This window comes from Podospora pseudoanserina, chromosome 4 (genome assembly GCF_035222485.1).
Source record: "Podospora pseudoanserina strain CBS 124.78 chromosome 4, whole genome shotgun sequence".
NCBI classification, from domain to species: Eukaryota; Fungi; Ascomycota; class Sordariomycetes; order Sordariales; family Podosporaceae; genus Podospora; species Podospora pseudoanserina.
Window position 1 is genome coordinate 3501624 of NC_085923.1, and position 27289 is coordinate 3528912.

Consider the following 27289-nt stretch of genomic DNA (forward strand, 5'->3'; position numbering starts at 1 on the left):
AAAGGTACCATAAGGAATGCCAGTTTGAAGCGCTCAGAATATGATTACCTTACATAGACAGATACTACCTCCAGCAAGTATCAACAACCTTCGCACCTTTGACCATGGCGAGTGAGGTGAATGTAGAATTCTGAGAAACTGATTTGTTTGAAACTACCTATTATCTAATTATCCAAATATCCAACGGGCTTGGATATCTTGGAAATTTGGGACATCTGTTTTCATATTCACTCGATATCCCTTATTGATCTACCGGCCCGTAGTTGGCCGTAACCTGCAACTACTAACAACACCATGGGCTGCAGTAGGTGTTTTGTGGCTAGGAGATCGGGTCAACGTGCGGCGCTGTCGTGAACAAAGATCTGCACCTGCAAGGCGAGACCTCCAGTCAAATATTAAAGTGCTTGCCTTCCAGCCTTCAGATGAGTTCAGGTGAGAAATCCCCGGTTTGTAAATGTGGTTTGACCTTGCTGCCCAGCATCAGTGTCGTCATCGTACCTATCGGATGGAGCTGCCTTGTGACGGCACCACAGGTTATGTATGTTCTGGAACTGTGGTGATCAAGCACTGGTAGAAGAGATGGTGATCGATGGCTAGGGAACAATGCGACAACTGGAGCTGGGGCTGCACTAGTAATTATATCTGATAAACATTTGCCCCTTTTTACAGATCGGTTGGGGTGGCTTTGGGTTTGAGGTGCTGGCACCTGAGGAGTGAGCTGAGTTGTCAAACGGCCTCCCAGAAAATTCGGAATTCCAAGACACCAAGAAAACCAAGGAAACAAAAGTGAGACTGCGATTCTAGCCCGATCGGGTCTCCCGGCGTCCCCTTTGCCCCGCACGGCTGTGGCTGGATCTGAGTGCCCAAGCCACATCTCGAATTCTTCGCAGCGGCAGATACCACCAAAACAAGAGTAGAAACGAGAAGTTCCGGTTAGAATGAGTCTTTCATAATTGCCTAGTCGTTTGATTCGAGAAACCACGGTAGAAATAGACAGAAGTGCGGTGCCTCGGCCTTATGTTGGTCAGCAGTTTCCCTTGCCAAGATGTGGCTGGTGTCCCCCAACGGGGTATCGCACTAGGCGGAACTGGGCGTGGAGAGACAAGACAGTGGCACAGGGACAGGCCATAGGCCACAGCACAGGCACGCACGCTGCCGCAAAGCGAATGGGATGGGTCTTGCCTCTCCGCTGACTCCCGTCCCTGATCACGACGACCACGACTTTGCCTCACTATTCCACCGAGCGAGGGCAAGAACAAACCTCGACTGATATACAATCCCTCCCTTTTTCCCGCTCTGTGCAGCAGGAGGCCCCCCCTTTGTTTGCGAGAGACAGAGAGCATCGACGCCGATTTTTGCCTCCCGCTTGGGTTCACGCCTTTGAACAGCCTTGACCGCACCTCCATCCAATAGGTATAGCCCGCAGCGTCGCCGACCGCCATCCGATTTTCTCAGTCTCCCGCCGACCGCCCCAACATCCCCGCCCCGCGACTCCAGCAAACAAACCTGGAACGGCAGCAACCCGAGTCTCGAGAGCCACATCATGATAGCCTACTTGTAGTGCTGTCACAAATTAGGTTTCTGGTGGGGTGGGACGCGTTGGAAACACCAACGGTCGTGGCTGGTACGCGTTGGAAACCGCCAGATTTCATCCCATTCACTCTCTCAAATTTTCCTCTCACTTTACGAAGCCTGCCCCCAAGCTGCTCGGACTTGAAATACCCACACGCTCTTCCTTGAGCCTATTGCATATCGCCTACCTTATCTTGTCCCTCCCTCTCCTTCCCATCGCCCACGCCATCCCGCACACACAGCGACCATGAGCTCTCCAGCCGCCTCCAACGGCATGGATGTTCGACGACCTCGATCTAGCCATAAGGTGTCTATGACCTGGGAGGAGGATGAGGTCACTTCTCGCCGGAGGATGCAGTTTGCCGAGGAGTGCATCGAGACCAAGACTGTAACCACCACGACCACGACCAAGAGGTCCTATCCGTCCCTGTTTGTTCGTGAGCCACGGAGCTTGCAGTCGCTCGACTCAAAAGAATACCCCCTCGCCGCCAGACAAACCCCGCCTGAACTCCGAAAGTTGACGTTTGATGTTGACGACCACGATATCGAGGGCTGGGCTGAGGAGGACAGCATAAATACCCAGGTACGTGGTAGTACCCCCTTGGCCACTCGGTTTCGCAATGCTAACAAGTTGGTGTGCAGGTGCGACGTTCACAAAGTATTGACTATGCCAACATCGTCAAATCTGAACCTGGCGTGGAGAGCCTCTTGGACATCTCCACTGTTCGCTCTCAGGATGTGACCGAGTCCAGCCCGCGCAGATCACGGAGGTCGGCCGCCCACACAGCTTCACCCAGTAACGCACCCGCCGCCGGAAGAAGCTCACAGAGGGCTCACAAGCACGCCGGCCTCCCTAACGCCGCATCAGATAAGCTTCGGCGCGCCGTAGCACATGGATCTCGTGCGAACAGAGGTCTTCGACACCCTTCCGCCTTTTTAGCCACCCCGGATACCAGCGAGCTTGCTGCCCTTGGCATGGACCGACCCTCGCGCCTGAGAGCCTTGAATACTGACAATATCGAGTCCGGCACCAGCCAGTCAACTTCCATCTTCGATACCGGCAGTCCGGCTGGCAGTGAATCGCAAACCATTTTCAGCAATGTGGCCACCCCGCCCATCACCGATGCCGATCTCGAACCCTACGAGGATGCCATCAACCCCTTTCAGCCAAGAGGAAACATCAACAACGTTGCGGTCCAAGATGCCAGCCTCCCAAGTCCACGTCTGTCCCCCACGTTGGCCGCCGCCCAGCCTCAAACAGACGTTCCCGATGAAGACGCAGCCCCTGATGCCGATGCTTCCTTTTCTTCCGAGGTAACTCGCACTGATCGGAGACGGTGGATCGATGATACCCAGATCACGGAAGGTGACTCGATGGTCATGTCACCCATGCAGTTCAGCTCTGGTGGACAATCACAGGTCATGGGCTCACAGGCTTCTCAGTTTGTCGACCCACGCACCCTAATTGAAGGCTTTGAGGTGCTCCCCAACGAGTTCAAGACGTGGATTATGTATCAGTTCTTGCGAAGATGCAGCCGGAAGACGCTACGTGTGGTAGCTGATGTGGTGAACCCGGCCCTTAAGTGCGACTTTCTCCGACAACTACCCCTCGAGCTCAGCCTTCACATCCTCTCCTATCTCGATCACCGAGACCTTTGCCGTGTGGCCCAGGTATCCAAGCACTGGCGCCATATTGCCGACAGCAACGAGACAGGGTGGAAGGAGCTTTTTGACCATGATGGATTCACCCTATCACCAGGAGAGTTGGATCGCGCCATTAAGCAAGGCTGGGGTTGGCAGGATCCTGTCGGGTATGATGGTTGTGAGCTTGATTTGAGCCATCAAAATAGACTGACATTGAGTGAAAACGAACTCGTCCGGTCGGTGGTCAAAACAGAAAAGCAGGAGACGCCTGTTCACAAGTCAACCAGGACGTCCAAGCGGAAGCGTGGGCTGAATCATATCGGCGCTGATAGAGCCAAGCGGCGTGCTGGGGCCCAAGAGTTTAGGGATGATAGGACTTCCCCGGTTCCCAAGACGCACAAATCCGAAGGGCCCATCTCAGCTGCCAACGCCGCCGCTATTGCCGTCCCGGATCCTCAGATCGGTCTTCCCAGCTTGCGGCACCTCCATTTGTTCAAGTCGCTTTACCGGAGGCACTACATGATCAAGAACAGCTGGATGAACGGCAAGGTCAGGCCCGAGCATGTCGCCTTTGCTGCCCACCCACGCCACGTCATCACTTGCCTCCAATTTGACGAAGACAAGATCATCACTGGGAGCGACGACACCTTGATTCACGTCTATGACACCAAGACGGGCGAGCTCCGCACCAAGCTCGAAGGTCACGAAGGTGGTGTCTGGGCGCTGCAGTACGAGGGCAACACACTGGTGTCGGGCAGCACGGACCGATCGGTTCGTGTTTGGGACATCAAGAAGGGCATCTGCACTCAGACCTTCTACGGCCACACCAGTACTGTGCGCTGTTTGCAAATTTTGATGCCTGCAGAGACGGGAGCGATGGAGAATGGAAAGCCGGTCATGATGCCCCAGAAGCCCTTGATAATCACAGGTTCCCGAGACAGTCAGCTGCGGATTTGGCGGTTGCCCGAGGCGGGCTCTCGCCGATACATTCAGACGGGCCCTCCGGCTAGTGACGATCAGTGCCCGTATTTTATTCGTATCCTCGGCGGGCACACTCACTCGGTCCGCGCCATCTCAGCTCATGCTGACACCTTGGTCTCTGGGAGTTACGACAGCACTGTCAGGGTCTGGAAAATCAGCACGGGAGAGCAACTGCATGTCCTGCAGGGTCACAGTCAAAAAGTATACTCGGTAGTTCTCGATCACAAGCGCAACCGCTGCATTTCGGGCTCGATGGACTCCATGGTCAAGATCTGGGACCTTGCCACGGGGGCGTGCCTGCACACCTTGGAGGGCCACAGTTTGCTAGTGGGACTTCTCGACCTGCGGGACGACTGGTTGGTCTCAGCCGCAGCAGACAGCACTCTGAGAATCTGGGACCCCGAATCTGGCCGATGCAAGCGGACGCTCGTGGCACATACTGGAGCTATCACCTGCTTTCAACACGACGGCGCCAAGGTCATTTCGGGCAGTGAGAAGAACGTCAAGATGTGGTCTATTGATAATGGTGATTTGGTTCAAGATCTCTTGACAGATCTGAGCGGAGTGTGGCAGGTCAAGTTTGATGACCGGAGATGCGTGGCTGCCGTCCAGCGAGGAAATCTGACATATATCGAGGTGAGATTTCTCTTGTCCCCTGTCTATCATCGGTGCAAGACAGCTGCTAACCAGACACAGATTCTTGACTTTGGTGCAGTCCGCGATGGCAGGCCGCCAGAGGAGCTCGGCAGACGTAAGCTCCTGAACGAAGGAGAGGTTCAACGCCTGCTTGCCGAAGAAGCTGCGTAGGAGTCGCCATCATCGGAGGAAGCATAAAGAGAACGAAGGGCGGAGAAGGCATCACAAATTTTGGGACCCGCCAATGGGTCTATTAATGACACGACACGACAAATATTTGAGGGGCAAAAGTTTCGCAACGGGACAGCAAACAAAGCATTTTCTTCTTCATGATACCGCCATCCGTCAGCCAGCCTTTTTTTTCTTTCCTATTTACAGCATCGTCAGCGTGGCAGCGGAAGCGGCAACAAACTGGGCAGGCGATATCAGAGTGTTTTTCTTCTTGTTCTCTTATCATCAGGGGTTAAAGTTGCTGTTTGGCTTTTTTCCCTTTTATCTGTCTCATTGGCGTTGTCTCTATCTGTTAAGTTTATTTGGGGAAGGAGGGAGCGATTTGGGAGTATTATAGTCTACCCCCTTGATGGGATGGGCGTCATTGGTCTGCAGTGTGGGAACAAATAACAAGGGCATTGCTTTTTGAGTTTTTACAGTATCATTTTGCTTGTTGAAGGGGTGCGGGGGCTCTTAGCATCAAAACGGAGGGAAAGGGAGTGAGGAGGGGATGGGCCGGGGAACCAAAGGGGCTAAAAGAGGGAAGTCCCTGGCGGTGGGTGGTGAGAAGGTCATATTATTGCTGGGGCTGGTAGAGTAGTATAGCATGATTCCCTGTATCTACCGGTGGTTGTTTTTTGTGTTTTTGTGCGTCTCTTTGCAGAAATTTCCCGGCCTTGGAGGGCTGTGTTGGTAGTGTTTTAATGATACCTCATGACCTGAACATTGGTTGGTTTGTGAAGTTGACGGTTTTCTGTGAGGAAATATCACTGATAGTGATACAGTCGATGATGAATAGGTACACAGGAAGGTAAACAGTATTCAGGAAGTGATACTTTTGGATTTTATACATTACTTGTACATCATCCCCTAAACTCCGGAACCATTACATGAAGGAAAAACAACGACATGATAAAAATACATAATAACACCAACTAGGACGGCCGGCAGCCTATCCGTTGATACCCGTCACGGTGCTGCTGATGGTTTGAAGAGAGGAAAGAGGGTATACCGTCCTCGTGACGGTGTTGTAGACTGTTACTCTTGTGGTGGAGAGGATGGTGGATGTGCCGGTGGTGCAGCCTGCTGATTGGATGTCCTCCTCCTTCTCGTCCTCGCTGTCGCTGTCACTGTCACTGTCACTGTCACTGTCGCTTTCATCTGACACCGGGAGTGTTGGCGGGGAAGATGGCAGGGTCGAGGTTGAGGTGTGGGTGCTGATGGAGGTCGAGGTTAATGGCTGGGGTGGGTTGTAGGGGGTGAAGATGAAGGCTTGGGGGATGGTGGTAGTTGAGGAGGAGGTGATTGGTTTAGAAGGATTGTAGGGAGTGAATGTGAAGGGGGGCAGGAGTTCCTCGGGTTCGGAAGTGGATGAGGATGGTTGGGTGTTGGCGGTGATAGTTACAGTGACGAATTCCTGGGATGATGTTGACTCAATTGGGGGGGAAGATGTGGTTGTCGTCGGTTCAGGGGGGTATTGAGTCAGGGTGATTGTTGACGGGAGGCGGGCCACAGGCGGGGGCGGGTTTGGTGATGAGAATGTCACGGTCTGGACAAGGGGAGGCACTGAATAGATTATGGGTGGTTCAGCGACCAAGCTTGGTCGTGGGATAACTGTAACTGTCTGGAGGATGGTTTTCTCGGTGGGTGGTGTTGAGAGAATGACAGTCACTGTTTGGGCTGGCGGAGGGGCCAGAGTGACGGTGATGGTCTCTCCTGGGATGGTAATAGTGATGGCTGATGTGGATGCTGGGCATGGGCAGCAAGCTTGGTCATGGTTTTGAAGATGAGGAATGGCTTGAACTGGGATTGCCAGCGCAACAAAAATTGCAAGTAGTAGTTTTGAAAAAGACATTGTGTGGTAGGCACCTTGGTGAGAAGTGATTAGAAAACTGGAGGATGTTTCGATAGTTTGTCGAGAGACAGAAAACCTCATTTGAAGCCCATGGCCTCATCTTATATCTAGAGCCGACATCACCGTGACGAAGTCGAGGACTCGAGGGCATACAAGACCAAATTCGAAGGGATACAACATGTCGACGTATTGGCTATGTTCGCCCTCAGAGGGATTATTTTGTGTGTGGATTGAGACTCTGAAATTAGCAAAACTCGACTTTAAGCCCATGAAGACATAACAGCCCTTGCACTTGATCAAGAGAAAGGCATGAAGGGCAAGCCACAAGGGCGTTGAAGAGCAAGGAGAGTTGATAAGTTCAAGCAGGGATCCCCACATCCAACCGCCCCCTGCACACGCCAAGAACCGTCATCCCCAGACTCTAGCCCCCCTCCAAGCAAGGCCAAGTCGGCTTTTGGGCTTTTGCGACAGGGATATTGCAAACTGACCTGGTCCTTGATCCTCCTCAACAGAAAGCTTACCTTGTCATCTTCTCTTTCCCTTTCCTGTCCTTTGCACCAGTTTCAATGCTCCGAAGCACCTTCAGATCCCTCCGACGGCGGTGACTTCTCGCCATGGCGCCCCCGAGGCCCAATTCGCCGGCAACTGGCAACGGTTTCCTGGCTTCCGTGATGCGATTCTGGAATGCAAGTCACTTACAGGTTGTAGTGTTTTGTTGGACTAGATGTTGATTGTGTTTCCGAATCTAGAGAACGTATGCCTCTGATTACATCGGCCTCGCCATTCTCCTCTCCAGCTACATCCTCATTCAATTCTTCGTCGAACCTTTCCACCGCATGTTCTCGCTCAACGACTTGCGCATCTCGTTCCCCTACGCCGAGGTCGAAAGAGTTCCCCTAAGTAAACCACCCCGTTCCCTTTTTGCGCTCCTCCACCTCATTACTGACCCTCGCGCCCTCCTGCAGCCCACGACTTCATATACGCCCTCTTCCTCCCCCTCATCCTCATTTGCCTCTCCAACCTCCTCTCCTCGGCCTCCTCCCACAAACACCACGTCACCCTCCTCGGCCTCGCCATCTCCCTCATCCTCACCTCCCTCCTAACCGACATCATCAAAAACGCTGTCGGCCGCCCCCGTCCCGACCTCCTCGCCCGATGCGCCCCCTCCCCGACACCCCCCTCGACAAGCTGGTAGACATATCCGTCTGCACCGAAACAGGCCACCACAAGCTCCACGACGGCTGGCGGTCCTTCCCCTCGGGCCACTCTTCTTTCTCCTTCGCCGGGCTGGGATACCTCTCCCTCTTTCTGGCCGGCCAAACCCGAATCTTTGCCCACGGTCCAGGGTCGATAGCGGAGCACACGGAAAAGGTGGTGAGGGGCGACCTCCTCAAGGCGCTGTTTTGTCTGGCGCCGCTGGTGGGCGCAACCATGATTGCTATCTCGAGGTGTCAGGACTACAGGCATGATGTCTATGATGTGACGATTGGGGGGTTGCTGGGCTGGACGGTGGCATACTGGAGTTACAGACGGTACTGGCCTAGGTTGAGCAGCGCCAAGTGCGATGAGCCCTATGCCGGCCCGCCGGGGGCGGCAGAGGATGGACCGGGGTATGGGAGGTTGAGAGATGAGGAGGAGGGTGCTGGTGGCAGGAATGTAGGCTACGAGTTGAGACAGCTGAACAGCAGGTGAAGAGGAAAGCTGATTCGGGTGTATAGTGACCAACCACAACATTTGTCGACAATTGTCACACGGTATATAGTACCATTGGGTATCTATGTACTTGGGAACTTAAACATGGGGATCTGTAAATGATGTAAAGACTGGGAACTTAACAGGTACATGCCTTCCCCTACAACCTGCATGAAGGACCCGGCAAACATTGGCTTCAGGAAAGATGGGATACACGGCGCAGAAGCAAGGAGTTCACGTCCAGTTCAGCATCTGGCACATCTTCTATTAGTACATGCGGCGCTGAAAAACCACTCCATATCGCGATTGTTCCCGTCCACCACCATGGACCCAGTCTATTTACTCCTCCTTGGTCTCGTCCTTGGCCAAGTCATGCTTCTTGAGTAGCGCATCGATCTCGTCGGCGCTCCATAATCTGTGGTAAATCTTGCCGTCCTTGGTCTGGCCAACCGTCGCAAACTCGACTGTCATTTGTTAGCCATGATCCCTCTTATTAATCCGCCTCCAAGACTCACTCTTCTCGCTGCCAAGCTTGGTGGAATCCATCGTCTTGCTCAGCACCTTGACGGCCATACCGCAGGCCTCTTCCAACGTGCAATCCTCCTTGTAATCTTGCTTCAAAAGACTCTGGGCGCTGGCGTGGTTGGCGCCCGAGCTTGTCGCCTTCCACCCGCCGTAGTTGCCTGACGGGTTGCTGAGGTAGAGCTGGAACTGGCGCTGGGGATCCCAACCGGCGTAGATGAAGGAAACGCCAAAGGGCCGGAGACCACCGTGTTGTGTATAACCTTGCTTGAGATCGCAGAGACGACGGACGAGCTGTTCGCAGGGAATGTCTTCGTTGTATGTAAGGAGATAGCGTTGGGCGGCTTGTCGGGCGTAGTTGATGAGGATGTTGGCGTCGGCGGTCATGCCGGCGACGGCGCAAATCATGTTGCTACAAACAAAAGCCAGGTTAGCACAACCATAGCCCATGCTGAACGACCAGACATGGCTGTATCGTACTCATTGAGAATGTAGAGCTTCTCAGCCGAAGTGTCCTGTTCGAGCAGCTTGGAGGTGACCTTGCGCTCAGCAGCGAGGACGATGCCATCCTTGGCCAGGATGCCAATGGCTGTGCCGGCGTGAGAAATAGCTTCGAGGGCATATTCGACCTGGTACAGGCGACCGTCGGGGGAGAAGATGGTTGTCTAGACATGGCAGTTAGCCTCGTGGTGTACCCTTGGCCGCGAAGGGAGCTCCCAGCGCAACACCATGGCCCCCCAATATCGGTGGAGCCAAAGACAGCGGGCAGCCAACATACTCGGGAATCGTATCTTCTGGACATGATGGCAGTTGTTTACTGTTGGAGTTGGAAGCGGGGAGGAGTGATGGCGATGACGGCAACAATTGGCCTCTTTCAGGCGCTTGTCGGGAACAATCGTGTGGTTTGGGGTTTTATGGTAAGTCCAACGGCTGGAACTAAGGCTGATGGATGGATGGATGTTGCTGCACCTCGCCCTCACCTTCAGGTAGCCCCCCCCAGCCTGGGAGCTCTAGGCAAGCGCCCTCACACGCGTAGCTCCTGTTGCTGCCTGACCTGCAAGGCACATGTCCCGCCATCGGGACTTGAACCTGCCAAGCTCCGACTCTCTGCCACTGCTACAAAACCCCACCTGCTTGTCACAAAAAAAAGCGTTACATAACAAGCACAGGCCGATTTCCCGTCCTCCCCAAGCTTCCAAATCCAATCCCTCTCGGCTCTCCCGCTGGCCGTTCGCGCTTCTTCTTCGGCCATCTCTCCACCCTCGATCAATCTCCTCTTTCCAACCTCCGCAATTCGTCACCCAAAAATCGAGAAACGCGATTGAGTCAACAACCGTGACAACGCCATTGTCGCATACTGACACCTTACAAAGGATTATCTTACTCCGTTACGCAGTACTTCGTTTTGCTGGAATCGACCCGTCGCGCCACGCCACTGCGCGCTCGCTCCATCCATCCATCTACTTACCTACCTACCTTCTGAAGCTTGGACTTGCTAGCTGTGAGGAAAGTTTGGGACCTCCCCCCTCCTTCGCCGCCAAAGAGAGGAAGAGGGAAATACTACCGTGGGCGCTTTGGTTTCTTCGCGGGATAGCTTCGGGCAGGGCTTATCCTCTTGAATTCTGTTTACTTTTTGTTGCTTTTCAATTCTCTCGCGTCACGTCGGGCAGTCAGATGGCAATCTGGTGGTCATTTTAGTTCCCATGCAAGCGTAAAATACCTACCTACCTGATCGAGTGACCCGCATGCCATCTCATCGCATACCCATCTAGGTAGCCATCTATCTACCTAGCTTTTTGAGCAAACAGTAGCCCACCCACTCGGCAAGCGACAGGAGAGGAGAGCAAGCACGCCCCCATTGCCTGGCTGCTGCCACGCCTACCTACCTACTACCTACTGAACCTTCCACCCGTTTACCGTCCGTCTCCCTTTGACGCGACCATGTCTGGTAAGCAGCAACGTGCGCGGCGACTGAACCCTTCGCGCACACCCACCCCCACCCCCAACTCTTCTTCCAAGTCCAACAGGAGCAGCAGCAGCAGCAGTATGGCTCCGCGACGCCGGTCTGCGCGCACCACTCAGACTGCTCTCAAGAACCAGCAACTGACTCTCGACTTAACTTCAGACCCAGAACCCCGCCGCTCCGTCAGAGCGACAAAGGGCCAGCACAAGGCCCACGAACAGCTCGACCAGCTCGTCGAACCGCCAAAGAAGCGAACCGGCGGCTCCAAGAAGGGCAAGAAGGCTGCCCCCGAACCCGAAGAACCAGAGGAGGAGATCATCCGCTGCGTGTGCGGCGCCACCGAGCAAGATGAGGACTCCGGCGAAGCCTGGATCGCTTGCGACACCTGTACCGCCTGGCAACACAACATCTGCATGGGGGTGAGCCAGTTCGCCGAAGACATACCTAAGAATTATTTCTGCGAACAGTGCAAGCCAGAGAACCACAAGGAGCTGTTGGCCAGCATGGAGAGGGGCGAGAAGCTCTGGGAAACACGGCGCAAGAACTATGAAGAGGAAAAGACCAAGAAGAAGAAGGGCACCAAGAAGGGCAAGAAGCGAACAAGTGACCTCAAGGAGGAAGCATCGCGGACGCCACAGCAGTCACCGCCACCACCTCCTCCACCGGCACCCGAACCTAAGAAGGAAAAGGAAACCAAGGCATCGGGTCAGAAGCGGAAAACCGCCGACGGGGCTCAGGAGAAGGAGAACAAGGTAAGTTTTTCACAGCAACTCTATGCCTTGATCTATGTAAGTCACTAACTCCGGCGGCCCCTTTTCCCCCAGAAGCTTCGCAAAGTCACCGAGACACAGTCTGTTCCGGTATCTACACCGGCTTATACCCCTCCTGCTGACCTCCCTTCCAAAGCCACCGAGCTGCCAGACAGTCGGCAGGGTGTGGCTAAGGCGCTCGTGAAGTCTCTTGTGCACTCGCTTGGCGCGGCAGAAAAGAAGGGTGTTGTTCCCTCCGATGGGATGCCTGTCAGTGATCGTGCCGAAAGGTTTGCGCTCCAGATCGAGCGCGCCGTCTACGATACCCATCCCACCCAGGACTCCTACCGCAACCAGGGCAGGACTCTTGTCCACAACCTCAAGTCCAACCTCGAACTGGGATCCCGGCTGCTGGAAGGGACTCTGACACCGCCCATGCTGGCTGCCATGTCTACGGAAGAGCTGGCATCCAAGGAGCTCCAGGATCAGACAGCCGAAATGAAGGCCCGGGCCGAGAAGCAAGCCATCAAGATCACCGAGGATGTGCCCCGGATACGGAGAACGCACAAGGGCGACGAGGTGATTGGCGACGACAACTATGCCATGACCACGGAAGACATCCCGTCAGCTCCCGTGCGTCGACCTAGCGCCCCCAAGTCGGAACCTAGAGAGTCGTCGGAAGCGAGCCGTGCCAGGTCGGCATCTCGAGGGTTGGCTGTCGACACGCAGCAGTCACCCACTCGCGCCGACTTTGATCTGAACAAGGTCTACTCCAGTGTCAAATCGCCAGCCATTTCTCAACGCCCGGCTGCTCCCCTTGCTGCCGCGCCCGCAACCGGTCCCGGCGTGGACCCAGATGTTGATCGCATGCTTGATGATGACGGGAGCCAGTCACCGCCATATTCGCCAAAAGAAGAGACGGATCCGGATGTGGCGTGGCGTGGGAATCTGGTCATGAACACCATTGCCGAGTTCCAAGTCACCGCGAAGCACATTGGCGGTGCGAATCCCGGAGAGAGCGTTGGTTTAACGTGGGATAAGGTCATCCCAAAGAACATTACCGTCTGCGGGCGCATAGATGAGCAAGCAGCCAATGTGTATCTTTGCGGAATGCGCTACAGCCAAGTCTCCGAGGTCATCGTGGTGAACCTGGAGCCAACATCCCCTCAAGGCAAGGCCGGCATGCAGAAGCTTGTCGAGTATTTTGTTAACAAGAAGAGATATGGTGTGGTGGACCGCAAGGGGCTGGCAAACGTCCGAGACAGCTATCTCGTGCCCGTCCTACCCGGTGCAGGTGGCCACCCTGAGTTTATGATGAATCTGGAGGACAACTTCATCCCGCAGTCAAGAACCGAGCCGATGTTGCTCGCCGTATTCGTCTATCGATGGGAAGACGGCAAAGTACAACCAAAGGCCCCCCCAGTGCTGACGCAGGCCCCGGTTCGACACGACTACGCGCAGTCTCCTGACACACCGACTCCCACATCAGCAAGCTTCCCGCTGGCCAACCGCCAATCCAGCACAGCGCCAGCCTACTCACCCACGGTGAATTCAGGGGCATTCCCGAACTATCCGACTCCTCCCCGGAACAGCGCCACTCCCCTCCAGCAGCAGGTGGTGGCGCCTCCCCCACAGCCCCAAGAGCCAGCCCTGAGTCCGGAGCAGGCTCGCAGGGCGGAGTCACAGCGGCGAGGAGAGGCCGAAGCCCGGGAGGTACTTGGCCAGTACATGAGAAGTCCGACGGTTGCGTTCCTTCTTCCTCAGGCCTTTGCCATGACGCGCTCGGAGTGGGAACTCATAAGGAGGGTATACGAGCGTGAACCCAAAGCCAGAGAAGATCTGCCGTACCTTAGTCAGGTTCTGGAACGAGAGGCTCCGGGGCCTCAAAGCCAGCCCTCAGGGCCTTCTCCTCCACCGCCTCCGACGCCGTTGCAGCAACCACAGCAGCAGCCACAACAACCAAGGCCGCAACAGTTCCAGCCCCCTCTCCAGCAGCATCAGCAGCATCAGCAGCAACACTTTCACCCGCCCCAGCAGCAGCAACGCCAGCCTCCGTATTCACATCTGCAGCAAGTTCAGCCGCCTCAGCAGCATCAGCAGCATCAGCAGCATCAGCAGCATCAGCAGCACCAGCAGCAACAAGGAGCCCAGCGATCCCCAACACAGCCACATCACCCTCAGCTTCAGCCACAGCAGCAGCAGCAGCAGCAGTCACAAGCAGTCCCGGTCCGGCAGACGGCCGTGCCCCCTCCGCAGATCCCACCTGTAGGGCACGCCGCGGGACCTCCGAGACAGACGCCCATCCCACCCCCCCCCATCCCGCCACAGGCAACCGCTACGACCACGGCGGGATCGCAACCGTAGGAGGAAGTGGCGGCGGGGAGGATATTGGCGACGCTCAGCACTGCTCTTGAGAAGATGTTTGACGACGCTCACGCGAGCGAACATGATTGGGAAGGAATGGGGTTGGGGAGTTGATAAAAAAAAAAATTGCGCTAAGTGGAAGGAAGCTAGGCAAATCATTGTTTATTTACTTTCTTGGCTCGGCTCGGGAAGGAAATTTATTCGGGGGAGTTGCTCACTCTTTTCCTGGAGTTGGTGGGCATCTTGTTGTTCGGTTTCTGCTCGTGTTTTGAGTGTTTGATTGGTCTCTAGTTGCACTTTTTGGGACGGGCGTGGGTAGTTGTTTGGTTGGAACGAGGTGTGTCGTTGGAGTTTTATGTGATGTGGTTGGAGGGAGGGGAGGGAGCACGGGATCGTGAGTGGTAGATGGGGTATATTTGTTTTATTTCATCAGGTTTTGGTGCTGACATGGGTGGTGGTTGTTGTTGTGGTTAATATCACTTGCTTATTTAGTTGGTCTTCTTCTGTGTGTATCTTTCAAAAGGTAGCTTTTTATCTTTATCAAAGTTGCCAGGTCGTTCGTTATGTGATCTGATCATGGCTTTTGTGAAGCAAGCTATGTATGTGCAATTCGCCTCTGGCACATGCTGCGATATCATCCCGGGTATCTTTATTATCTTAGGCAAACTCCAACTCCACACTCCCAATCGTGCACCTCTCGGCCGCCACCCTCCTCCTCTCCTCCGTCTCCCTGCCCCCTATTGAGCCCGTCGTGACCACCTCGTCGTCCAGCCTCGGCAGCTCCAGACTCCCCAACCCCTCAATCATCCTCCTGGCCTTGTCCACCACCCCCCTAATGGCGGCGGTCTCGGCCCTCTTGGTGTCGAGCTGGTCCTGCATGATCTGTATGAGCTGCTCCCGTGCCTGATGGGGGCGGTATTCGTTTAAAGTGTGGTGGAAGTTGAGGATGAGGGTCTTGAGGTCCTGGATCTTGGCGGCGCCGTGGGCGGGGTTATGGGACATTACGCCGACGAGTTCGAGGTAGTTTAGGAGGATGGACTTTGCGAGCTTTTTGAGTTCGAAGGAGCGGTCGAGGTGTTTGGAGTCTTGGGAGGAGGGGTTGATGGAGGCGGGGAGGAGGGGTGTTACGCCCGCTTCGGTGAGGGATTGGAGGGTGTCGGTGAGCTGGGGGGAGGGGAGTGTTAGTAAAGGGAAGGGAAGGGGGGAGGAGGAAAAACGGACTGCTTGGGCTTCGCTATATAACCTCCATTTTCCATCTGTTGGTTCGGGTGGTGGTTGGAGATTGATGAGGTCTTCTGGGATGGAGGGGAGGCGGGTTATGGAATCTGGGTCGGGGGTGGAGTGTGCTGTCGCGTAGTCTGATTTAAGGGTGTCGTAGCGGGAGATGTTCTCGGGGGTGAAGTCTTTCCAGAATGGTGGAGGGTCAGGCCAGGTCGATGTTACGCGGTTGGTATCTTCCTCCTCGGCCATGTTGTCAGGGTGGGTGTTGCACGAGTGGGGATGGAGGTGATGTTTGCAGAGAGGTGGTAGTGGCTGAGAGCCTTCTTAAATTGTTCTGGGGCGATAATAAAGCTGGTAGTCACTCGTAGTCAGGCAGTAGTCAACTAGGCGCATTCAACGTTGAAAGATGACGATGTTTGGTGAAGTGCGCACCTTTGCGACTGGCTGTGGCTGAAGCTTCCCCAGGTTACACCAAGTGGGGATTACTTCGGGAGCTTTCCCTGTGGCTGCCCCGCTGTCAGCTGCCAAGGGTCCGACTTCAGCGCCCCAAGCGCCTTCGAATTTATTCCACTTTAGGGACAGTCGGGTACATCATCACCCCCAACAACGACTACCTAATCCACCCAAGTGAATGCCCATTGACGTCTACAATAGACCGCCATCTTCGTCCCCTTTTCGCTGTTTTACTCTACCCAACTAACCCATTGATTGCGACATTTTCCACCACTTCGAGATCCACCACCTTGCGCATCTCACTACTGCGCCTCGACTCGTACACGTTCATCATGACCGATGTTCGCGCTCTACTGAGGCAGCAACGCGCTGCTCGCCGAATTGAACACCCTCACGCCTCCTATTCCGACTCTGGGAAGCTCTCGTGCGCCATCTGCCTCGAGCCCATCAAGGCTGAATCCCTCTGGGAAGGTCATCTGCGCAGCGCCGGCCATCGCGAACGAGTCCAAGTGCTGTTCAACACCGACAAGAACAGCAATGGCCCCAGCTATGCCGGCTTCGTGGACCAAGCCTCTGCTGCGGCCGGCCCATCAACCAACAAGCGCAAGCACAGCGATTCAGACGATGAAATGGGTGACACTTTTGACGAGGACGCCGCGCGACGAAAAAAGAGCAGACCTGACGTGGTGGCCACCTCGGACGAGAATCAACGGGCTGCGGCCGAGAGAAGCAAACCGTTGACACCACCACTGACCCGACGAACATCGGGCACCCCTACCTTTGGAGTTGAGATGCAGATGCCCTCTAGACCAGCCACCCCTGTCGCAGTCCGGGAGGATAGGGAGAAGAATAGCAGTGGAAGTGCCGGGACACCGATGTCGATCACGCCAAAACCAGCATCGCAAAACAGGTCACCGCTTATACCGCATGAGCCACAGCAAAAACAACCACCAAAGACATCTACGCCAGCGCCGGTGGCGGACGACCTGTGGGCAGAGTTTGAGGCGGACTTGTTGCAGGAGAAAAAGAAGCCTGCTGCTGTTGCTGCTTTGGAGGACGGCGATGCTGTCATTTCTGCGCCGGTTATGACCAATGAGGAGATTGCTGCCAAGTCAGAAGAGGAAGAAAGACAAAAGAGAAGGGCGCTGGCGGATATCGAGCTGGAGGATGAGAAAGAGGAGGCCACTCGGGCGTTGGAGACCGAGTTTGAAGTTATGGAAGAGCTGGAAGCGCGTGCGAAAAAGCTCAGGGAAAGGAGAGAGGCATTGAGGGTACAAGGAGGCGGGGGAAGTGCTGCTCCTGCTGCTGCTACGGCTAAGGGACCTGCCCTTGGAAAGGAGAATGCTGCCGTGGCGGAAGATGAAGACGATGAAGATGATGACGAGGATGAGGATGATTGGGATGGGTTCCGATTCCGGGCTTAGAGAGCCAGCCTTCGAGATGTTCAATGTACATTGTAGTGTATCTATCACCCGGTACGTCAAAACAGAGACGACAGCAGTTACCTAATGTCAAAAAGCAGCACAAACAAACCAAACAAACCTCTGTGCTATGTTGCCTTGATGAGAGAAAACCGGAACAAACAATGTCAGCAGAAAACAGAACGCCAGAAAACCCACCACGAAGTACAAACCATATCCCAATCCGCAATGTCCAAGAGGTATACAAGCCCAAATCCCAGTCGGTTCAGTGTCAGCAAGCAAACAAACAGATTCCAAGCCCTTCCCCCCCTTCTCCAACCAACCAACGCACGCAAACAAAGAAAAGAAGATATCACCCTCTTACCTCACTCACCCCTGCTCCTTACTAACCCCCTCCCAAAACCTCCTCAACCTCCAAACCCTCCCCACCCCACTCCTCTCCTCCCACTTTTTGACACCCTCCTCCTTTTCCCTCACCTTGCCCCCCCAAACACTCCCCACAAACCCCCTCAGCCTATCCTTCACCCTCTCCCTCTCCACCGCCCTCTTCCTCGCGACCAACGCGGGGGCAACGGCGGCCTTCTTACCGGGTAGGCACTCGGCCGGCAGGACGCACCGCTCCACCAGCACTTCTGGAGGCGGCCGGGCGGCGAGCTGGCGGGAGAGGCGGATGGAGACAAAGGAGCGGGCGAGGCGGCGGGAGACGATGGTGGTGTTGGTGAGGAAGATGGAGCGGCGGATGAGGTCGGTCAGGGTCGGGCGGGAGGGCGAGGCGAGCTGGGTCGGGAGGGTGGTACGGGCGCGGCGGAGGCGGAGGCGGTGGAGGTGGGGTGAGAGGGAGAGGGTGCGGAGGTGGTGGGAGGTCTGTGAAAAGGGGGGACGGGGTTAGTAAAGTTGCGGTTGAAATGGGGCCCAGGGAGGTGGGAATGTGGGAATGTGGGAATGTGTTATTGTGGTAAAAGGGGTAATGTGGGAATGTGGTAAATGGATGATTGGGATTGGTGCAGATTGGGAGAAACTTTGACAGGAAGGAACGGTGATTGGAAGGAGCGGCAGACAGCTGTGGGAAGGAGCGGCAGGGAAAGAGCTGTGAGGGAAAGAGCTGTGGGGGGGGGGGGAGAATCATGGCGGAAGGAGCTATGAAGGGAAGGAGCCACGAGGGAAAGCACACCAGAGAAGGCAAGCACTTTGATGGGAGGGGCTATGAGGGAAGGAGCTAGGTGTACGGGGAAGGAGCAATGGGTGATAAGGGGCGGATAGCCACAACAACAGATGGTGAAGAAAGGGGTTTCAACCCACCCTGGAGGTTGCCAACAAGTCACAGACTTCGAGATAACTCAGGATATGGAGGAGCACCTCGTTTGGCAGCTGCGAGAATTCGACCATGGGACAGCAAGAAGAGGTATCATCATCCCCCTGTCCATCCGGCAAGAAGCCGTTGCTCCCCATATTGCCATGGCCAAGGTACGTCACGGAAGGATTGCCGTCTTTGGTTCCAGACCCCAATTCCTCGCTTCTAGGCGTCGATAGTGTCAATTGACTTGTCTTCTCGGCAAGCTGGCTGGTGGCAACAACAACAAGGGGGTCTAGACCACCCTCTTCACTCTCCGTATCAGGCTTCAGATAGTGATGGTGCTCGGGGAGCATGCCATCATGTGCGCCTCTCCCTAGGACATTTGCTGGCAATGACGCCATGGTGCCTTTTCCTCCTTTCTCAAAGCGGCGAGGTGCGTTGACGGTTCCCTTGGAACTTGATGATCTGGCGCTGGTGTGTTGTGTTGTATCGTGTCGTGTCGTGTCCGGTATAGCAGTTGATGGACTCCTATATCTCCCAGTCGCCTATCGCGGATGTCTCTTCTGATTTTGCCGTACCATAGGCGCAAAGAGGGGGTCGCAAAAGCCAGGCAGCGCAGCAACAAGGCTTGATGGCCGTTCCCCTCCCTGAGCTGTGCGGCTAAACAAGATCGCGTCAAGCAAAAAGCGCGCGGGCTGCCCGGATAGGTCGGTGCCGATGCGACCAGCAAAAGAGAGCGGGCTCCTTCTGCTGCTGTGTTCAGTCGGCGGTCCAAGGGACGCGGGATCACGAACCCTGGAGGGGGTGAGGAGGAAGAAAGAAACCGCCACTCGGTGTCGGATGCGTGCCAGAAAGCGGTAGCTAGGCGAGTTCAGTCAGTGTCGTCAAGTCGTGGCAAAGTTGAGCGAAAGCGAGGATGTCGTTGAAGTCGAGATTCCCAAGTTGTTGGGCTGTGACATGAGACGTGCGTCGTCACACTTGACACAGGCTGGTCATCTGTTGTTGGCAGCCCGTTACGCAAAGGGGACGCAAGGGCGAGGCACGAGGCACGGACGTTGGACAATGCAGGGGTTGTCTTTCGATGTACAGTAAGGTACATCGTCTTCTTTGTACACATCATCAGAGCCAGTCCTCATCAGGCATCTCGGGGCCATCACAGGTCATTCAAGGCCATTAAAGGCCATCTTAAGCCCTCTCGGCCTGCTCATGAGCGCTTTTCCGCTTTTCCGCCGTTGCCCTGCCCATGACTTTAGAGTCTGAAAGTCTAGAGAGTTGGAACATGATGCCATGTTGGGCCTCCCAAGGCGCTACGGCGCGGGGCATTGGCGGCTATCGATAAGCGATAAGAGCTAAGGTATCTAAGACATGGCGGGGTTGCAGTAGCAGTAGTAACAGCAGCAACAGTCAATGTCAACAGATGCTTCCAGGTTGCCCCTCGTGTTTACACTCGGTAACTCGATTCAATCTCAAAATTTCTTCTTCAGCAGATTCTCTCCACGGCCCCGGATTCTCGATGATCGCGGATGCAACGTTGCGGCGGTGGGCATCCGGTCTACTGATCTTGGGATGATGTGCCTGAGCTCTCCTGCGTCTTCCACATACGCCAGCGCAGGGGAAAGCCACCAGACGTCTGGAGGTGCATTCCTACAGGGTCAGGGGTATCTTGCCCACGTCGACACGACACTGCAATGCGAGCCCAGCCTGGCATACTTGGACTGAGCTCCACCACCTCATGTCTGTTGTCTTTGCCCTGCAAGCGCCTTGCTTCTCGGGTCCAGGTCTGTCACATCTCACATTTTCGTTCTGATGAAAGAGGGAGCTAACGCTGATATCTAGCCCATCCTAAAGGGGGATAAGAAAACAACAACAATAACAACAGCTTCACTCCATCATCTCGGCCAGATCGCGGCCAGTGACGTGTAAAGTGCGCGGGGTTGGCCTCCCAGTCTGCGGCCACGGGCTGCTTATCACTTTCCATTGTTGCCTTTTCAGGAACGCGAATTATGACTCCGCAGACCCGGCCGGCATCAAGAGGGGAGAGAGAGCTTGATCGGCTGATGTCACTGCCAGCACTCATCCCATCCCCTGTCTTGGACCCTCAGTAACCCTCTCATGGTCAAAGTTCGAACATCACTCTCAAGTCTTGACCAAATGCTCGGTCGTCTATCAACGGGGAAAGGATGCGGCCCGCTTTTCGGTTTCTCCAAACCCGCCAACCCCAAACCCCAGTTAGCCCCCAAATAGGGCCAGCCAATGGGATGCCACGACTTATCTCAATGAGGCTGTTCCAAAACAAAGTCTCTCCGTCACCCGTTGCTCCCGAGAAGTGACCCGCCAGATCCCTGTCGATGGATTTTACTCGATCGCTTCAGGCCGCTTTAGTGGGAGTTTACCATGTAAAACCACACACAAACCTACAACCTCATATATCGTTTACCCGTAGTATCGTTTGGAGGACGCTTCTGCAACACCAGTTTGACACACGATTCGCGAGGACGAGGCCAGGGCCATGCAGAACACCACACATATATGCCACGTTTGCAGTCTGCTTCTACTTACATGATGAGCCGAGGTCATCTTGATAGCTCCTGGTCAACTTCTGTTCTTCTGTCGGAGCAAGGAACATCCACGCCGGCGGGGACCGGGGACGGCCCGCTCCCGGCTCAGCCCAAGCGATGACCGTCCGGCCTTAGAAATGTCTGCGCTGTAAAGAGCCCAGGTGTCTTGAATGTCTTGATGAGAAGGGATGGTCAATCATTGCAGATCTCTTTGCTCTCAACCGCTTCGAAAGTCCAGGGCCAGCCAGTCTTTGTCTCTCGCAAGCATTCCAACCCGATCGCCGAACCCCTGTCTCTCACCCTGGCGTTCCCCATCTCGGCCTGCCTGGCCGGCCCCAAGACGACCACATAGCAGCTTTGATTCATCATGACGCCGGCCTTCACTTTAGCTCTCCGAATTTCAAACCCATTTTGGTTGACGCTCGGCGTAACGGCACCGGAGCATCATCCAGCTTGCTTCACTGTCGAGCGGGGAGGCGGGTGTCAGCCAACCTGTTGTTGACTTGCTGTTGTTCAGTCCTGTCGGTATATTAAACTAGACGATCCAAGCTTCACCCACACTGTCTCTCGATGCGATCCCATCTTTCTTTGCAGGCCACGGCAGCAAGGCACGGGCGGCTGGTCCGGAAGGAGACCCGGATATTGTAATGTATATCCCTGGAGTGCGACGCCATCAGCAGTCTGCACTGCCCTGTGATGATCCTGCTTGATCACTCCACTGGAAGCAAGGTGAAGTGTAAGTCACCGCCCCCATCATGGAGACGGCCGGTCCTGGCGGCCACCCTCAGGAGCCTAATCACCAAATTCCGTCCCGTTCCGCCCAGGGCCGACAAAGTGCCATCAGCCTGAAGGATCTCAAGGCCTCCCACCAGGAAATGTTTCCTGTATCCGGGGCCCTTTTCCATCTCGGCCTCGTATCTGGCCGTTTCGTTTTGATCTCCTGCTGATCGTGTCCCATCTTCCTTCCCGTCTGGTCGTCGTGCAGAACCGACTGGAGGAGCCGAGCGGCCGCCTTGCGTCATGTCACTTTGCCGTCGTCTTGTTTTTCCATCAGGAGCTTCCTCGGTCATCCGGATCACATCACGAGCAAGAGGCTAGTATGAACCTTGCAAGCGACATATAGTTCGGCGAGTATTTCAGAATCTTCGCCTCGTACCGCACCTGCTATGTGATAAGGCTAGATCAAAGCAAAAACGAAAAATACAACGCAGATCGTGATGGTTGGCTATTCAGGACTCGCCACGTCGCTTTGAGAAGCCTCCAATCACTCCACACATTCTAGTGGGCCGCGTCTGGAACAGTATTCTGCTGATATTTGTCATGGGGACTCAACAGCGTGGACTCGGCCCGGCAGTGGGTCGTCACCTCTTGGGAATGAGACTCTAGTTCATGTGAGGACATTGTCATGCGAGACTTCACTCAGGGGTAGCCATCCAGAGAGCGGAGTGTCGGTCACAGCCTCCGAGTCTACGTATAGCTGGGACTGGCAAGAGCGCACGGAAGGTTCCAACAGAGACAGCTATCTCTCGGAGCTACCTGATTGTTGCAGATGTGATTTAGGCCACAAGTCACACGATCTTGTCCCCTAGGGTTTCATTCAGGCCTTAACCCCGGCACAATTCTTTGGCTCGGCACTTGATCCTCGTGGTGGGAGAGCCTGCTTGCTCTGGCAGTACTGTGACTGAAGTCAAATGCAAGCTGAACGGCGCCGTCAGCACTCTCACCACCACAATGCTCTGTTCCGAGCCGTCGGGCTTGATGGGTGAGACCATCAGGAAAGCCGGAATCCAATCAGCTTCCGGAATGGATGCAAGAGCTCTCGACAGGGGGTGTCCTCAAACACTGGTTCAAGGCCGCCGTTTTGCTGTCTCAGCCACGGCATACGAACTGTAGCTTCACCCAATATATCGTGGGAGTATCTTTGAGAACACGTCCATGCCGAGAAAGAAATCTATCTGCAACATACTGGATATCAAGCGGCCCGACAATGGTTCTCTTGACACACCCCTCTCCTCATGAGCGAGAAGTTTCCGCACGCACACCCTCTGCCAGGTACGGAATGTGATGACGCTGATAGAGGGAGGCTAAAAGATTTGTTGCTTCTGTTTTGGCGGTGGTCCCGGCCCTGGGCCATGGCCGTGGCCACTTCGACCCAGCCTAGCCGACAATGGCTGCTAGGTGGGCCGATCCGGAAGGGGCCTGGACGGCGTCCGCAAGTTCACACGGGAAGATCCTCTTCTCGGCACACACACCATAGCGACCCAAGAACCGGCGCTAGTGATGCTGTTGTAAGTGCCAGAGACAAGAGGACAACACCTCTAGGGCCTCACAGGGGTCGTCGTGGACATTAGGTTCTGATCCCCCCTGCTCCCAGGTCGCAAGACAATGAAGCATCACTCGCAGGGGTTGGCCGTGCGTTATGCAGGGAGTACCAAGCGGAAGCTCTGTTGGAAAGGTGAAAAAGAAAAGAAAAAGAAGGAGGAAAAAATGGCCAGCGAGGCTGGCTATGTGGTGAAGCAACCAGAGAATGGCCAACCGGTCTCGGGCCAATACAAGAGTACAAGAACGCCAAGGGACTGGCTTTTGGCCACCACGGCTTGCTCATGTCAAATTGTGAGTTCATGGCGCGGTGGGGAATCCATGGTGCTCAACCGTGGTTATTGAGCCATGAACAACGTGGCTCCTATGAAGGCCAGTCCGGCCACAGAGGGACCTGCGCGGGCCAGGAAACGGGCTAATTTGCCGGCAAGGGTACCATCACACACCCCAAGGGCAGACAGAGGGACACTCCCCCTTGATAGCTCAACGTGTGATCGCAAACGTGACTTGACGACGCGGGGGGATGGCAGCCGGGGAGCCGGGGGCAACAACATGTACCAGGACAGTCCCCAGGAGATGAGATGGACGAAAAAGAACTCCATCGCCCTTACCACGCTCCATCAAGGAACCCCCGGGTACCTAGCACCGCTTGATGCATGGCCTACTGTTGTGTAGTCGACGACAAGGGTCCTGCCACCATGGGAAAGGGTAACAGAAGAAGGAGATGATGGCTCTCACAAGTATAAGTAAGGTGCCGATATCCTTCACCGTCTCTACCTGAAGGGCGCTTTTCTCTTTCTCCAACTTTTAGGATATACCGTTAATAAGAACCCCAAACATCGACATCTTGGTCAGCCTGCTACCCAGAACTCCAACAACATCATCATTGGCTCCTCGACAAAGGAAAAGAGTGGACGAGCTTTACAAGCATCTGCCTGCCCACAGCAGCCGGCCTCGACCATCAAGTCAGTAAGTGCATCCAGTCTTGCTCTCGGCCGCCCCCTTTTCTCAAAAACAGTAAGGACACCATGAACGATGTTGTGGGACCCAAGCCCTGCAGGTCGCTCCGGATGCTGCTGAGTGAGAAGGTTAAACGGTGGATATCTGTCGCTGACATGAAGCCCTGTCTGAATACAGTCTTCTGCCGTCTGGCCCAGCACACCAATCACAACATTGCCTCGACCCACACGACAGACACACTGTCGTCGAGACCCTTACCGCACTGCCTACCTTACCCCTTTGCCCAACAAGATGTGCTACTTTGAACAAACCCGCTGGAACTGTGGCTACTGGAAGTGGGGTACCTTCCGCCAGCAATGCGAGAAGGAGTACCGCACCGGCGAGACGTGCGGACTGAAGCTCGTCTACAGCTGGCAGCCCGCCCAGGGCCCGTGCAAGATTTGTGAGCAAAAGTGCAAGAAGGAGAGGAGGATCGACAAGATGTTGAACGACATCCAGAGGTGGCAGCGCGAAGGCAACAGGAGGGCCACCATCGAGAAGACGATGCGGGATGTGAACGACATCCAACTCCAGATCAACGAACTGCTCGCAAGCCATGTGGAGAGGGAGAGGACGTTGTGATATGACGATGGGAAGGAGGAACAAAGGAAGAAAAAAGGTTTGTGTCCTACCCTACCTTCTTCCTATGCTCATCTACCTTACCTTGCCAAGACAGAGGAAGGAAACGAGACGAGGCGAGGAGGGTGAGCGCGAGCAGGAAACAGAATGCTGACAGCATATGCAGACGGGTCGTCCAATTTCGTTGGTTGCTTTTATCGATACGAAAAGAGAAACGTGAGAGGCAAAAACCATGTGCGTTTTGTGTGTTGTAGAAGGAGGGAAGAAGAAGGGCTGGCGGCGGACGGGTAGGCGGGTCAAGACAAAAAGAAATTTCCTGGGCTGAGGAACATCTCATTCTTGTTTACTTTTTTTTTTCATGATTTCTTTTTCTTTTTATTCTTCCCGATTTTCTTTTATTTTCTTTTTCTTACTGCATGAAGAAGGTTTTTTTTTTATTCTATTTTTTTTTTTTTTTTAAACGCTGTGGAGTCGGGGAATGGGGAACACGGAACAGCCCCCATCAAGCCACAGATGCAAGCCCTTCCGGAGGCGCGAATCCCACAGCGTCGGCAAGGAACAACATCAGGCAGCACAGGGTAGAGGAGAAGGAGGGGGAGACAAGAACCAAGAGGGAAAAAACGACCACCAGACAGAGTTGTGGGTGCGGGAATAGATGCATATCGGATACCGCCGGAGCCTGGCCATGACTGGCGGGACCGGAACCGATGATGGGAGGAGGAAATATTGGGCGAGAAGACTTGCCCTCTGCTGCCGTTTGTACATTTTTACTTGTTCACTTCTGTCTTTGTCACGTTTTCTCTTGTTAGGTACGGTTCGTCATCTTGTTGGAATATTGGCTCTTTGAAAACCAGGGCACTGGTCACCATTGGGTGACAGAGCATGCGCCAGCTTTTGTTGTTCTTTTTTTTTTTTTCTCGTCCTTCAGGCAGGGGAGTTTCAAGTTTTTTACGTCCGGCTTGGGTTTCACGACACACAATGGGACGTCCTGTGATTATTGGTCAAACTTGGGGAGGGAGGGGGAACGGAAGGCTTGGAGAGTTATGTGGTGGTCGGAACTACCACATGGCTGGCAGGCCGAGAATCGGCATGGACGGCTCTTTCATTGTTAAGTGTTAAAAGATGTCACAGAGAAGCAAGACGAAAAAGCGCTTTACGTATAACAGTAACGAAATATCACTTATTTTGTGTTTCTTTTCAGCCCCCCTTCCCTCTGCCACATTTGAAGATGACCCTGAGCATGGCAGGTGTAAGAGGGAAAGGGAGGGGAAGGAGGGGGGGGACAACTACCGGATCCGCAACCCTTTCTTCAGTGTGCAAGATCTTCTGGTAAAGACCCGTTTACTCCTCTCTCTCACGCACCACACACACACACACAGAGAGAGGTTGTGTGTGTGGGTGGGTGGGGAAGGGGGCCACAGAACCAGTGGGATCACTCCCCGTTTTTGCTCTCCCACCCACTCACCCCTCGCTAGGAGGAGAGAAAGTTTAGCACACACAGGTACTATACATCACATTACATTTTGCTCAGGCAGGCAAAAGGTAAGGGACGAGGGCGGGGCGGGGGAGGGAATGAGGGGGAAAGGGGGAGACTAGCATCGGCAGCCATCGGCAGTCTCGAAACAGATCACACACCCGTCCAGTTTTTTTTTTTTTTCTGCTTCTTCTCTCACTCTTTACACCCACACCCCCCCTCTCCATCTAGGGCGGGGTCAAGATGAGATGTCAGATGCCGTAGCGAGGTGGAAGGGGTGGAGACTGTGTGGGTGACTGAGTTGACGCGGGGGGGAGTGGACCTGTGGGAAAGGAAAATGTTCTGGAAGAAATCTAGTCCCTGGTCACGTAGGTAGTAGGTACTTTTGTAGCCGGGTGCGAAATATGGCAGGCGGACCTGGCGAGAACAAGAAGAATTTGAAGAATTGGGGTGGGGGGGATGAATGATAGGCACATCCGCCGCTTCTCTTCTCCTCTCAACGGCAAGTTGAGGGGATCTAGATCTGGTGGCAGAGGACGGGGAAAGAACAGCTGCATGTTTCACGGTGAGAAAACGGCCTGCTGGTGGGAGTTCTCGTCGTGGTGGCGAAAAGGGACGGCTCGGATAGGGGACGAATACTCGTTTTTATTTGCTTTTCTCGGACAATTTTCTGGTGGTGGCGGCGGCGGTGGTGGAAGTTGTGTGTAATTTGCTTTTTCTCTTTTTCTTTTTACTTCTTTTCCTGCGAGCAACGGCCAACACACCCATTTGCCGTTCCGAAAC

At 54.7% G+C, this 27289-nt stretch overlaps 10 protein-coding genes across 10 annotated transcripts; 5 read left to right on the top strand and 5 right to left on the bottom strand.

Annotated features, from left to right (window-relative positions):
* Positions 1–940: 940 nt before the first annotated feature.
* CDC4 (SCF ubiquitin ligase complex subunit cdc4) lies at positions 941–5523 on the top strand. The gene is made up of 3 exons (XM_062946818.1): positions 941–2155; positions 2215–4833; positions 4894–5523. The coding sequence occupies exons 1-3, from the start codon at positions 1820–1822 to the stop codon at positions 5002–5004; spliced, it is 3066 nt and encodes a 1021-aa protein (XP_062800920.1). The 5' UTR covers positions 941–1819; the 3' UTR covers positions 5005–5523.
* A 472-nt stretch (positions 5524–5995) lies between these two features.
* Positions 5996–6898, bottom strand: QC764_0070960 (uncharacterized protein; the record flags this gene model as incomplete). Its single annotated transcript, XM_062940644.1, has 1 exon — positions 5996–6898. The coding sequence occupies one exon, from the start codon at positions 6896–6898 to the stop codon at positions 5996–5998; it is 903 nt and encodes a 300-aa protein (XP_062800921.1).
* A 614-nt stretch (positions 6899–7512) lies between these two features.
* Positions 7513–8590, top strand: QC764_0070970 (uncharacterized protein; the record flags this gene model as incomplete). The annotated part of the gene is made up of 4 exons (XM_062940645.1): positions 7513–7566; positions 7648–7798; positions 7864–8034; positions 8094–8590. 4 exons carry the CDS (start codon positions 7513–7515, stop codon positions 8588–8590), a joined length of 873 nt encoding a protein of 290 aa, XP_062800922.1.
* QC764_0070980 (uncharacterized protein) lies at positions 7838–8632 on the bottom strand (the record flags this gene model as incomplete). Its single annotated transcript, XM_062940646.1, has 2 exons — positions 7838–8296; positions 8417–8632. 2 exons carry the CDS (start codon positions 8630–8632, stop codon positions 7838–7840), a joined length of 675 nt encoding a protein of 224 aa, XP_062800923.1.
* A 297-nt stretch (positions 8633–8929) lies between these two features.
* Positions 8930–10231, bottom strand: PRE9 (Proteasome subunit alpha type-3; the record flags this gene model as incomplete). The annotated part of the gene is made up of 4 exons (XM_062946817.1): positions 9891–10231; positions 9593–9777; positions 9106–9524; positions 8930–9054 (listed from the first exon to the last, which is right to left on the bottom strand). The coding sequence occupies exons 1-4, from the start codon at positions 9912–9914 to the stop codon at positions 8930–8932; spliced, it is 753 nt and encodes a 250-aa protein (XP_062800924.1). The 5' UTR covers positions 9915–10231.
* On the top strand, positions 10064–14238 carry BYE1 (Transcription factor bye1; the record flags this gene model as incomplete). Its single annotated transcript, XM_062946816.1, has 4 exons — positions 10064–11060; positions 11238–11827; positions 11900–13676; positions 14153–14238. Exons 1-4 carry the CDS (start codon positions 11054–11056, stop codon positions 14236–14238), a joined length of 2460 nt encoding a protein of 819 aa, XP_062800925.1. The 5' UTR covers positions 10064–11053.
* MED7 (Mediator of RNA polymerase II transcription subunit 7) lies at positions 14196–15658 on the bottom strand (the record flags this gene model as incomplete). The annotated part of the gene is made up of 2 exons (XM_062946815.1): positions 14196–15352; positions 15410–15658. The coding sequence occupies 2 exons, from the start codon at positions 15656–15658 to the stop codon at positions 14846–14848; spliced, it is 756 nt and encodes a 251-aa protein (XP_062800926.1). The 3' UTR covers positions 14196–14845.
* Positions 15659–16194: 536 nt separating this feature from the next.
* On the top strand, positions 16195–17286 carry QC764_405190 (uncharacterized protein; the record flags this gene model as incomplete). Its single annotated transcript, XM_062946814.1, has 1 exon — positions 16195–17286. The coding sequence occupies one exon, from the start codon at positions 16195–16197 to the stop codon at positions 17284–17286; it is 1092 nt and encodes a 363-aa protein (XP_062800927.1).
* A 366-nt stretch (positions 17287–17652) lies between these two features.
* QC764_405180 (uncharacterized protein) lies at positions 17653–19807 on the bottom strand (the record flags this gene model as incomplete). Its single annotated transcript, XM_062946813.1, has 2 exons — positions 18583–19807; positions 17653–18147 (listed from the first exon to the last, which is right to left on the bottom strand). The coding sequence occupies exons 1-2, from the start codon at positions 18976–18978 to the stop codon at positions 17653–17655; spliced, it is 891 nt and encodes a 296-aa protein (XP_062800928.1). The 5' UTR covers positions 18979–19807.
* Positions 19808–24705: 4898 nt separating this feature from the next.
* QC764_405170 (uncharacterized protein) lies at positions 24706–25035 on the top strand (the record flags this gene model as incomplete). Its single annotated transcript, XM_062946812.1, has 1 exon — positions 24706–25035. One exon carries the CDS (start codon positions 24706–24708, stop codon positions 25033–25035), a length of 330 nt encoding a protein of 109 aa, XP_062800929.1.
* Positions 25036–27289: the final 2254 nt, after the last annotated feature.

Coding starts and splice junctions, on each gene's coding strand:
- CDC4 (XM_062946818.1), top strand. CDS start 1,820: ATGAGCTCTCCAGCCGCCTCCAACGGCATGGATGTTCGACGACCTCGA. Junction 2,156..2,214: donor AGGACAGCATAAATACCCAG/GTACGTGGTAGT, acceptor GTTGGTGTGCAG/GTGCGACGTTCACAAAGTAT. Junction 4,834..4,893: donor GAAATCTGACATATATCGAG/GTGAGATTTCTC, acceptor AACCAGACACAG/ATTCTTGACTTTGGTGCAGT.